This window comes from Anopheles funestus, chromosome 2RL, assembly GCF_943734845.2.
Source record: "Anopheles funestus chromosome 2RL, idAnoFuneDA-416_04, whole genome shotgun sequence".
NCBI lineage: Eukaryota > Metazoa > Arthropoda > Insecta > Diptera > Culicidae > Anopheles > Anopheles funestus.
The window spans coordinates 45,146,874-45,159,886 of NC_064598.1; the positions used below are offsets into that span (position 1 = coordinate 45,146,874).

A 13,013-nucleotide genomic window follows, 5' to 3' on the forward strand; every position below is an offset into this window, starting at 1 on the left:
TCGATATTAATATTCAATGAATATCAATGTCAAACCGTGTTTCCTTTCCCAGGCGAACCCCGAACATGGGCGGGGGCTAGTGGCGGTAGGTGCGGCGGATGTCGGATATTTTACGTATTTCGTGTGCTGCAATACGCGGCTCCCAGCGAGGCAACGGGGTACCAGGTAAGGGAGACGCATCCGTTTGTCAGTCACGCGATGCTTCAGAACAACCTCCGGCGTCCGTCTGGATCATGGGCGTGAAGGATCTTCGCTTGGTCCGTGACATGCACAAGACGAAAAGGCTAACGACCTTTCGCAAAGTGAAGAGCTACAACTGCCTAACCTTAAGCCAGCTTCCTTGTGAAGCATTCCCTTTTTCTTCTGCCAGTCTCAACTTTTCCATACAGCATAAACCCCCTAATTTGACACTAACCACCCACCCGGAGATTCAGGTGTTCCGAACAAATCCGAAACGCCAAGCGGAAGGAAGCGCTAAACCGCAGCAGGACCAACACAAACCAAGAATTAAATTGATTGCTTTCGTTTTCCTCCACACGGTAGCGATGGAATAAAGAAAATTCTTCTGTTTTCTTGAAGGAAAGCATAGAAAAACATCTTTTTAGCACAACCCCCGCGTCTCGGACACTGTGCGTCATTATCATTATTCATTTTTCTGCTTTACTTTATCTTTGTGGTTTAAGAAAAGAACGGAAAAGTCCGCCAGCCAAGCATTGAAATAAACGTGTATCAGGTATTCCAAAGATTTTCCTGTCCCGTCTGTTACGGAAATCAAAACGTAACTTTCGTACTACGAACAGTTTTGCGCACCGTGTCTCATATAAAAGTCGAAACATTTCCACAAAAAGGTGTTGGTCGCTTACTCCGTTCCGAGACACGTACCATTCCGTGGAAACTTCAGCATCCCTCAACGACAAGTGACGAGAGACCGCAAATGTTATCATAATAGTTGTCTCGTCCCTGTAGCGAACCTGATTGGATCCGAACCGATCGGATCCAGACATGACGCGTCATCCCATGGTCTCCGTGCGAGAGAGCGCCCCAACCAGCAATAGAGCAAAAATCCTTTTTCCAAGTAGACAAAGGGAAAAAATGGAAAGGATGTACACCATCCCAATTGGAAGAGTCACCTAAATAAACACAAACCTCTATTGATGCTTCCTACTGACTAAAGATTTCAATCGGACTATTTGAGGAGGAAGTTTATGTTGTGCTTTAATCTCACAATTTCCTCAAGAAATCTGAACCTCTTGATTTTAATTCGTATAAAAACGCGCCGTTTATCGAACGATTATAATCCAGCTTGACTTTGCCTTGAGATCACCGTTTCTCTGTGAGACGCAAGCTTACACGGTGAATTTCGTTCGATTCTAAAATTTGCTTTCCAACATGCTGACACCTTTCTCAAGGGAGCAATTTTTCGCAAGAAATATAACCATGCTCTTGGACCACCGGGTTCTTGCAAACGCGACTGATTTGGCTCGTAAGACAACCAGGTGATTCAAGCGACAGTAAAATATTACACCTAATTAACATCACATTTGCAACGAACGACTGAACGGTAGCGCATCACCATGGTAAAACTGTGAGAGTTTTTTGGAAAAAGCTTCGAAAACTTTAAAGTCCCTCCTTTTTGGTATGAAATCACGATAAATCAGATACTAAAGCCGTACGCTGATAACAAATTGATCTCCATTTATTACAACCAATTTACCATATTACATTAAGAACAAATGTTGTGCATCTACAACTTTAGCAACGTCACTTTTTGACGGTTAACAACAGTTAACAAAGCTAGAACTTTAAAATATAAATCATTTTAACATTTTTTCACAACAAATTTTTATATCACGAACTTTAATATAGCTTAGTACATACTGTGCCCTAGCGGTTATAGTCTAAAATATAGTAGAGTACATTGACCCAAACTTCTGCGAAAAAATCAATTCTGTTCAGAATAGAATCCTGAATCGGTCACCAAGAATAAACATTCTCACATCAAGACACAATGTGCGCCCACCAGGTGTGAAATGTGAAAATTTATTATCCATCCATAGGGCACTACACTACCGTACTCGGGCACAACTGGGAAAACCGAATGTTTGACCAATGCCAGACCCCTCCATACCGCTTCCAGAGATACGGATATTGGTACCACAGGACATCAAACGAATCCTTTCGATTCGTACCAACCTACTGAAGCGTTAGTGTCGTGAGCACACGTTCATCTGGATCGGCTAACACACCTCACAATACCCAACAAACGAAAAAAAGAGGGAGTCTGTGTAATTTCTTTTCCTTTATTATCACCACTCGAGCAGAACTGTTCGCTTTTTGTGGATTAAATTGCGCTGAATATATGAAAACAGAAAAATGAGAGTACAGGGAAGGGTGATCCCACAACAGCGTCTAACCGGAATAACCAACAGAATAACAACGAGCTTCATATAAAGCCACACACAGAAGAAGAAAAAAATAGTGCTGGCCGAAGGTAACACAACAACCAACAGCGCGCGTTAGTCGCACAATGTGGGTGGATAGATGTGTTTGGGTGCAAAGCTTTGGTATTAGGCTACACGCCTGAAAGGTACCGGGGATCCATTCTGGCTGAAGTACACATCAAACCCCCTTGGCGGGGAGCATGTACGATATCCCCAGTAGGGACGAAGATATCGAAAACTGTTGCAGCTGGGACAGCAAAACGACAGCAACCATCGAGAGTAACGCAAATGCCGATATCAACGATAGAGATGGATCAAGATGAAGTACACTTGAGCGACCTTCTCTCTCCCGGAGGTTCACCAACCTCGGGCGATAGACCGTGAAAAATGTTCGTACGTCGAAGCATAGCAAATGTTTACATAAGCAGTACCGACGCTCGACACTTCGGTTTCTATCATTCTGTTTGGCTTTAACTTACCGGTTCGATCGAGTGGAGCATGATGAAGAGAGCATACCGTTATCTACGCTAACGATTAAAGGAAATACTACTACTGTACCCACCAATAACTCACTTTTCCGGTCTGGCTAGTACGTAGAATTATACTGATTTTGCTTGAACTCATGGCGGGCGCACATAGGAACACCAGACGGAATAGAAACAAAACAAAACGGTTCACAAAAAACCTCCTAAACCTATGGTTATCGGAGGTATATACTATGCAAATCACTTCCCTAGTGTTCCTGTAATACGCAGACAGCCAGGGAGTGTGATCAAGATTTAAATCGACAGTTTAAAGTCAGGTTAAACGGAAATCGATTTATCATACAACAAAAACAACTTTACATCGGAAGTCTCCTTCAAATAATATGCTGCTCTGCTGTAACTCTAGTGATGATGCTCTAAACTGTACCTGCTGCAATGTCTTGGTGATAGCAAAACTTGAACAAAGAGCATGATAAAAAGAGCACCAAAATGACAGACACATTCCTTCGAGCAACTTTTTTTCTCATTAAACTTCCTCGTTTAATTTATTACCGTATCGAGAACAAAATCTTCGGAATGCTGTGTGTTACCAGGAGAGAGAGAGAAAGATAGCTATAGAGAGAAGATCGTTAGGAGACATGCCAGATTACTTGTTAAAATGCCATTATTGCATATATTCCCATGTGACATTTAAGGATTTCCTTTTGGATTTTTTGTTTGTTGCGTAAAACAGAAAATGAAAATATCTCAGCGTTTGGCACACAAAAAATACAATTAAATGGAAAATTTAAAAACACTAGAAATATCGATACAATATTAGCACTAGCAGAGGAATTTTAGAATTGTTTTAAAAAATACGCGTTGCCTCATTGAACTATCTTGACCGCCCGGAGGGTTCAGCGACCTTTCGATTAGTGGAGACATCAACCAAGTTGCTATGGTATTCTTTGTACCAAAGGCAAAACATCATGTAATGTTGTCATTTACGGGATCCCTAAAAGTTCACTGAATGCAGCCGTTTAATTTCTTCCCCGAAACAAACGGCAATTCTTCGGAGAACATGTTCCGTGGAGATGGTTGCTCATAAATCATACAAACATAAAATTCGCTCGAACGGCAGCATCGTAACGGGGAAAATTTCGTCTTTCTATATCACAGAACGAAAGATTCGAACACCTCTCATCACCCAAACTTCTTATTGCATGTTGCTCACAACCGAAAACAACACAGCCTGAACGTAAAACTTTCGTCCCAAAATCGCGAGTCAAAGTTTTCGATAAGAAATTTATGTGATACTAACGCTCATTTCGATCACATAATTATGCCGGATGTGAGTCAAGTCTTTTTATGACCTGCAACTGTGCCCTTCACATCGCAGTGCAATGGTGCAAAAATGCTTGTTCGTTTAACGTGTAGAGGGGACTGCAGATTCATCAAATTTAAAATCTATGTACGTCCAAGACCAAAATCATCAATGAAACAAAAAATAAAATCTTTATCGAAAAACACTGCGAATTCTGCTACTGGTCTTAATCTCACTTTGTATCCAAGAAAATCCACGAATTTAGCGTCTCATTTAAGCGCTTCAGGAGATTTTTAAGGGACATACAACAAAGGTTTCTTTTCGCTACTAGACCAGAAAAAAAATTATGCAAGATGTTATGCACAGCTAGCCCAATAGTTGGACCCCGACTGTACTGACATATACTCACCTTCTCACAGATCCAAACCGAGACAAGTCCACCCACCCAACTACCTTTTACTTCACCGCACGGAAAAAAAAGGTTAGTTCCGAAACTCTGACACTAGATTATGTCGTAAAAACTAACGAAGCAGATGGAGACGAGCATTATATGCGAACCCGAACCCCCCCTAAGTGACGACGATGGAGTTTGCTTTTTTATGTGTACATTAAATAATGTGTGTCCTTTTAGCTACAGACGGTCGCATTGGTGTGGTGCTCTTCTACGCCTTACGACATCCTCTCTCCACGAGACACAACCCAGCCGTAAAAATAAAGCCCAAAAGCCATGGGCCCCGAACAACACACAAAGGCGAGGGCCACATTTCTCAGCTCATTGTTTACTGCGTTTTGCTCTAGCGATGCAACCATCCAAAGACGCGAAACCGAAGTGCACACGGGACAGACGTCACACTGTCCGAGACTTTTAACTCGACAAATCAATCTTGTACGCGTCTAAACGTCCAAGACCTGAACACACACACACCGAAAGCGCCGCCGCATTAGGGTGATGAATGATTTTATGCTTCGCTAACGGACACACCAGCGATATGCGGCGCACACAAAGAGATTAAAACCAGGCACAAAATCCATCTACCGACCAGTTTGCCCGGTGGAGATGGAGAAACAAAATTATTCCGGTGGCTATTGAAAATTACATTTCGGTAGCAATTAGCATAAAGCGGAAGAACGTTTTATAGGCAAGTTGTCTGAAATACTGCCGTGTATCAGCTATGTCAGTCTTTTTGTTGGATAACCTAACATCGTAATCTGTACAGATAGTGCTCTTTGTTTTAAAGAAAAAGGAGTTTGGATTAAGGAAACTAGTACGAAACGCAAGTTATCCAACTTCGATAAGATATTGAATAAAATGAATTAATTCGTTTATTTTAGGTGCAAACAATACATAAAGAAATTTGCTTAACCTTCTAATAACATTAAACATTGTTCCCAAAAAGGAACTCGATCGGACCGACCGGGACCAATGAACCCCATCATCCCCAAGAACTGCTTCTGGTATTAAGTTGTGTATCTACTTTTTAACAGTGAAACTTCACTTCATCCAGTTTAACATACTTTTACCTCCACACTGCGCACTGCAGTTCCGATTACTTTTGAAACACTGTAAGAACGTTGCAGAAAAAAAGCGCAAAAGGCAAAATTGTTCATCCTTAATGAGCTTTAATTACTTTCATTATCATTTTTATAGCACATTGCATGCGCCCCCAGTCTTCCGATTTTGTGTCCACAGACGACGACGATTTATCAGTAGCAACAGCGGACTATCTGCAAATTTACTAGATGGCCATTTTCCTTATTTTCTTTAAGTTGTGGCGATTCTTTTTTTTGTGCGTGGTTAAAAAAACTCCTGAGAGGTTCACCAACACTTTAAAAAGGAAAGTGTTTCAGAAACCCCACTCTTGCAGTAAATCATGGAATACTTTTTTGTTTCAATAAACGACACACGACTACATATACTAAAAAGGCTTCTTTTGGGACGGAAAAACAAAACCCTTTTTTCATCATCGTTCTAAGCAAGGAAAACACACACGCAAAGAACGAAAAACAACCATTTGTTGCATCGAACCCATCATCGTCCTGGAATGGCGAGAGGGAGTCTGTCCTCCACTGTCTCCTCCACTGTCTGAGCCGCGTGTTTGATGAAGTGATGAATTATTTATCCTTAGTTAAACGAATACTGAAACTGAATGATCAACTAACTTTCGGTCTCAGTGATAAACTCATCTATCCCACCGATCATCTACCGGGCTCATCCGACAAGTCCAGCCAAACGATGCCCCATGAAGACATGTGCGAAAGTAAGCGAAAACCACTCTACAAGGCCAGATATTTATGATAAACAGGATCGATAAATGAAACGGTTTTCCCTTCACATTCTCCTGTCACATCATAAACCCACGCATGAACAAGCGAGTGACAATGCGGAGGGAAAGGATAATATCCTCCAGTTCCGGACACGGCTAAGGAAGGTTGACCTTCGGGACACCAAAGACACATACATGGGGAGGTAGAGCTTTATGAGGCGTTACGAAGCTTTATGAGAATGTAATTGAATTTTTATGATTTAATTGGACCGAGACACACCATAAAGAGGATGATTTTGATGAAATCTTGCACCGCAGAGAGAAAGAGAGAAGACTAACAAACATATAGTCATCGCAAAGTGAATAAATGTATACGAGTACCGGTGTACATCCTTCCGGAGAGGAAGAAGTCTACACAAAATATAAAGCGATGATGATTAAACATTCTGACAAAATGGCATTTTGTTGTGCTTTATAAAACACACATTGTGTTCGAGAAAATTGGCAACAAAACTCTTGTTCTTATAGTGCACAAAAAATGTACGTTGCTAGAGGTTAACAGCACGGTGCAACAGAGTGGAAACCTGGTTCGAAAAACCAGACATAGAGATAAGTAGAAATTAAACTTTAATTACAGTTGGCACGTTTCGAAATAGTGACATTTAACTACCCCAATGGGTCGAACCATTTTGCCAATTTCGCTTGGAAGGAAATGCTCCGTCCGAACCATGTCCGCATACCGATAAGGCGCACGCGACACAACCCACAAAACATTACGCAAAGGGACATTACCACACAACACACCGAAAACACGACACGAACGACGAACGATCGCCCGAAGAGGAAGGAAAACTGTCGAGAATTGATTGCTTATCGATTGTCGTTCGGCAGAGATGGGTTTTCCTTCAATAATTCTTTTTACACTCTCCTGTTGCTCCGGGGGGCCACTTCTATTCCCCCATCTTCTCGCGATGATAGGGACGCTATTGGAAAATGGAAAACTTTTACACTTTCCGTTTTCCTTCGTACTACCTTATTGCTAATACTGGTGGCCAAGAAAACCCTCGCAAAAGGTTTTCGTGTTTGTTATCAGAGAGTTACCGAAACTTGGAGTCACCCTGCCGTGCATACAAACCAAAAAAAGAAAAGGAAAGGTCAAGCACTATGGGGTAGATAGGTTTTTTTTTCTTTGTAAGCAAGCAACCAACGATAAGACCTGATGGCAAGAACAACTCGCGCCGCCAGATCTCGAGACTGGATGGAAAAATTCAACGCACTCCAACACTTCCTCTCCCTCTCTATGGTGGATAGGGTTCCGCAAAAAAAAAGCTTAAGGCAAAAGTTCGAACTTCACAACCGGTGCGCCAAAACTCGTATCAAACACTAATAAATCACTAAGGTTTTTACTTCGAGCGCTTATTTTTTTTCGGGCTACGTTTACTTCTTTGTCCAGTAGAATGTAGGAAATTGATCTGAGCACTTTCACCATTGCTCGGTCTTCACATTGCCAGCAGGAGAAGTTTCTGAAATGCCGGAGAGCACACTTTGAGCGATCTCGAGCAAGAAATTTTCTTAACTGTATACGTTTTTCCCTCATACTTTGTTAGAGTATTTTCGTTTTTTTTGTGCTCCTACTGCTTTGACATTTCATTACATGTAAGAGAGCCTATAGACGTGACTGATTATTGTTGAAGATTGATTCGAATCAAATAAAATATTTGCTTTATTTACAAACACAAATGCGAAAGAAACATGCTAAGCAAAATTCTACTCTATTATACTGTAAGAAACTTACAAATATGCATCAACGTATTGACCTCCTTACCGAACAACGATATAAATAAAAGCAATAAAACTTGATCCTAGCCACACCTATTCGAACAGTTTCAAAATGCCGTACTGAAGTCAGTAGGTCAGTAACAATAAGTTGTAATTGAACGCCTGTTGTACGACTCCTACCTAACGCGTCTTGAAAGTATTTCCATAATAAATCGATTACTTTACGGATCGCCATTCACGAGATGATACTAAGTCTATGTCCACGGATGCCGATTATCGCATGACGCCCAATCGTAGAAGTCTTCCACAAAAAGCTAACTTTCATGACAAAATGGAAGAAATTTTTTTTCAAAATTAATTAATTCTCGTACGAGTACTTCATCAGCCTGATCTCCAAAAATACTCTTGTAGTAAAATCCCATCTTAGCACGCGTGCACGATCGTTTTAATATCGACATTATACCGCGTGCAATAAATTTTCACATGAATCATCATTGACAGACAAATAAAAAGCCTTGTGAAGCAAAGAAGCAGGTAAAATTTTCATTAAACGAGTTGTTTACACACTACTCCCGATGGGACACATTTTGACATAATTGTCGATGGAGCCACTTTTCTGGCATAATAAAAAAAAATCATACTCACCCACTATGGGGCTATACAAGCCACAACAATGTCACGGTTGCGGTTTTTGGGGAACCACATGCAAAACGTGACTGTCACTCATTAACTTGAACGCGTCAAATGTCCACGTCATCAGTAGAAGCTGTGGGGCGTACATGCACGAAATGCAACAGTTGCTCAATACGAGCGACCAACAGCAACCGTACAGAATGCGGAAACTGCCGCCCCGAAGTAGAATGAATGTAATGGTTGAATGTTACTGCTTCTCCATGTGGCACGAAGCCAACCAATTTGACAGAATGCACTAGAAAAACTAACCTTAGTAAAATAGTAGTTTTAGAGCGTATTGCGATGGGTCAGTTATTCACCATTTGCTCCACTCGTTGCCCCCATCACGCGAGAATTGGTTTACAACAACAAAAAATGACGGCACTGCTTGTAAAGTGTCAGGAGCGGGCGAAAGGCAATATGTTTTTTCGTCGAGCACACAACACTTGCTTGACAAACTGCCAATATGGAATCGTTTATTTGCCAAGACACGTTCCGTTCCGTACACATGCGACTTAAAACGTGCGGCGAAGTTATTAGGTGAGGTACGCTAAATCATTGCGTGGTTTTATTGCTTCAAGCTTCCAGGAAGTGAAATCAATCCAATGCTGATGCGATCGGTGCGGAAAAGCATGAAAATATTGTTATAATGTTGTACGATGCTAATTAATTGAAGCTTCAATTACACCTTGATTGTGGATCGCAATTTACAGCAATATCAAATGTCACAACTGCCAATCGGCAACCACAAACTGTAACCGACAGCTTATCTTATGACTTAGAACGCTTTTTTTCAGCATCAAACGATTTTCATAAATGCGCTCATGCATGCAGTTGAAAATGAAATCCTAGGAGGTGGCAAGCATTGATTCCAGGAAGCCAAATCAAGCATATACGAATTAGCTGCTTACCTTTATCGAGTAGGAGTTTATTCGCTGTCGCGGCAAAACGTTGAACGACGAAAAGTCTAAACGGCGTGAGAAGATTCCATTGGCACCAGATGTAGCTCTGTAAAACAAAGAAGGAAAATATGTTATAAAAATCAAGTAAAACAAGAGTACAGTAAGCTGTCGACTGCAGATGGAAACAAATACAGATAGGAGTTTAAATAAATATCGAAGTCAAGTCACATCCCGACACTTTGATGCGTATTGACAACATGCAGTACTTTACAGAAAACACACAAGTTAATCATCAGATTCTCAATAAAGCAAGTAACTTAGCCGCTGATAACACTCTTGAAAAACAGAACGCGTTAAATGAGGAGACTTTTTGTGTGGTCTTTCTTCGCCAGCAAACAAGACAAATTATTTAGTTGCGTTGCTATTCTTATCGTAGGTTCTAAATTTGCAATGAAAATAAAATAGAACATAAAAATAAATCCACACCTAAAGCACAGCTATGTTTGGTACTCAAATTTCGAAAGGCGCTTTCATCTCATGTGTTTCATGCAACAAGTAAAAAAGTGAAATAATGCGTCATATTTAAAGACTGCATTTGCCAATTCGTGGTAATGAAGTAATTTGAGATTTTTTTTTCGAAATTAGAAGACAAATGAGAACTAACTGCTTTGGATTGACGTTTACTAAAAGGAGTGGTAAGATGAGTGTGTAGCTTCATTGCTATCCAATTTAGACTTCAGAACGGCCTTTATACAAGATATATCCTTGATAGTTGGTAGTTCGACTATTAATAATTATATTCGATTATATTTAAATTCCAATGCTGTCGGATAATGTTTCCAAAAACTAGAAACAACAACTTTTTAGTTCAAGAAAGAATCAAAACAATCAGCCCAGAAAGTCGCGTTGCATAAGCAAAGTATCTGCTTAAGTTGTGTATTACGAAAACTTTCGCATGATTCATCGATAGTGGTCGGTAGAAGCAAAGTCCCGGTCGCAGTTTGGCAAACCCATTAGAATGGACATGTGAGAACTTTTAACAAAACGAAACGCAAAGCAAGATGTAGAGGTGCGGTTTTTTGTTTACCCTGGAATGTTGTTAAATCTATCCAGCAGTTACTAGTAATAAAAATGTGCGAGTAGGACATTGTTTTATTTAGTTTTTCATGCCAACACATCGATAGAATTGAGAATCAATAGGCCGAAAAAATGAGACGACCCGAGAGTGAGAAAATGGACATTACTACGTAACTAACTAGGGGTTTCGGTTGTATTTCAAGGTTAACTATTTGCACAACAAAACAAAACGAGAAACAATCATCTCCCTTGTTTCCCCCCGACCAACTAAAGAACATGCTCAAATATTCCAAGTGCGAACGACGCATACACGCACCCATCGATTTATCAACACCGGTATCCAAACACATCCCCCAGGCGTGAGCCACTCGAACGTATCAGCTTTTAAAGGTTGCACACCTAGATTTTATAACCACTTGAGCATATTTTTTTAAGCAACACTAAACGAAGCTCTACGTACAGCTACAAAGGCCGGCAAAAGATCGCCAACTCGTATAACAACAAGCACACAAATAGTGGTCGAAATATTTCGCTCAATCAAGACGCTGCCTGTCTCTCGCTCGGGGACGCACTTCTTCACCTGCGAGGGACACAAAACAGTGTTGATGTGCGCCCTTCGGCAATCTGCCTTCCCCGGCTCGGACAACCAGTCCTAGAGTGTTTAACGGCGCAGCAAACGGCCAAGCAAACCTACACCAACGTAAACCTGGAACAAATCGTGATTTCCTCTTTCTTAATATTCGGCTTGCCCGGCATCATTTACCACCGATGCCCCGTTTTGCTACGTGATGCGAATTCATTTGCAGTGCTCGTTGCTCTTGTGCTTCGGCCAAATATATGATTTCACAGCAGTGTGGTGTATTCTACACGTGTATCAAAAAAGATGCTCCGGCATGTAGTAGGGGCATAAATTCGGTAATATTTTGTTGTTGTTTTTTTTTTTTGGATCATATCAACATGCACCAAAAAAACACATCCCGTAAACAGTGAAAGCAAAAGTCACGATAAAATAATTCAAGAATTCAAGAACTCCGTACATTCCGTCAGACACAGACGGGAAAGGATTAAGGGATCGAGATGGAAAGGCGTGTGTAGAAGAATGCGCGAGGCACACAAATCGCGGGTATTATCTAATATGTTTTCTCTGAGGCTTTTTTTTTTGCTTACCTATTTCTGCGTCGTGGATTTATGCACGCTACATCAACCATAGCGGAGGAGAAGAAACCAAACCAAAGCAGAAATGTGAAAAATATTTACGCTACTATGCGCCCACACGCACACAAAACCACCCTCTCCTCTTCCTTCTTGTCTGCCCTGGTGGTGGTGCTTGGGCCCTGCTCTCTTTACAGGATGGACCCGGCAAAAAGATTACCAAGTAATGGAATGTAAAAATGTGCCTCAGCCAGCAAAACAAAACTCGTAGTTGCATCCCTAAACCAGTCGGTGTACCGTGGCAAATCCAAACGAAACAAGGGGTTTTTGGGGTGTGTATTGGTGTGGAAAGACGGCCGGTGTTGTTTTTTAACGTTTGCCAATCTGAGACGCTACTATCTCGTTGAAAAACCACTCTCACATAATACGCATACAGCCACAGCCATTCTGATCCGCGAGCAAACCGCGACGGAGTCCAAAAACAAGATCTAGCAGATGCGAAGAAGTTAACTGGTCAGAACCACGAACAGTGGCGGTACAGAACTCGCGGAGCTCGCGGACACCGAAAAAAAAGGCATAAGAGAGCGTATCTCAAAAGAAAACGAAACGCCACCGGAACGAATTGCGATTGGTTACACACAACCACACCGAGAAACAGACGAAATAGCCAGCAGCAGTGCGCACACACACGCGGCTACTCAGCACATTTTAACCTTGACATTGAGTCGAACCAAGAAGAAACGGCCAAATGAGGTGCGGTGGTGTATTGCGAGAGCGTTTTTGTTGGGGGAATGTTGGAAGACGGTGGGGTTCCTCCCCTATTCGCGCTTGCCGTTTACTCTTTGGTGTTTGATTCCAAAATAAACGGAACACCCCTCCCAAACCACCACATCTCACGCACAGAGCGCACCAACACCTTCACATCAATGTTGGCATAC

At 41.5% G+C, this 13,013-nt stretch overlaps 1 protein-coding gene across 1 annotated transcript in view; it reads right to left on the bottom strand.

Annotated features, from left to right (window-relative positions):
* Positions 1–13,013, bottom strand: part of LOC125764112 (headcase protein) — a 94,096-nt gene that overhangs the window by 61,758 nt on the left and 19,325 nt on the right. The window contains exon 2 of the mRNA XM_049427985.1: positions 9,856–9,952. Within this exon, the coding sequence (XP_049283942.1) occupies positions 9,856–9,952 (97 nt within the window). The remainder of the gene's footprint in view (positions 1–9,855; positions 9,953–13,013) is intronic.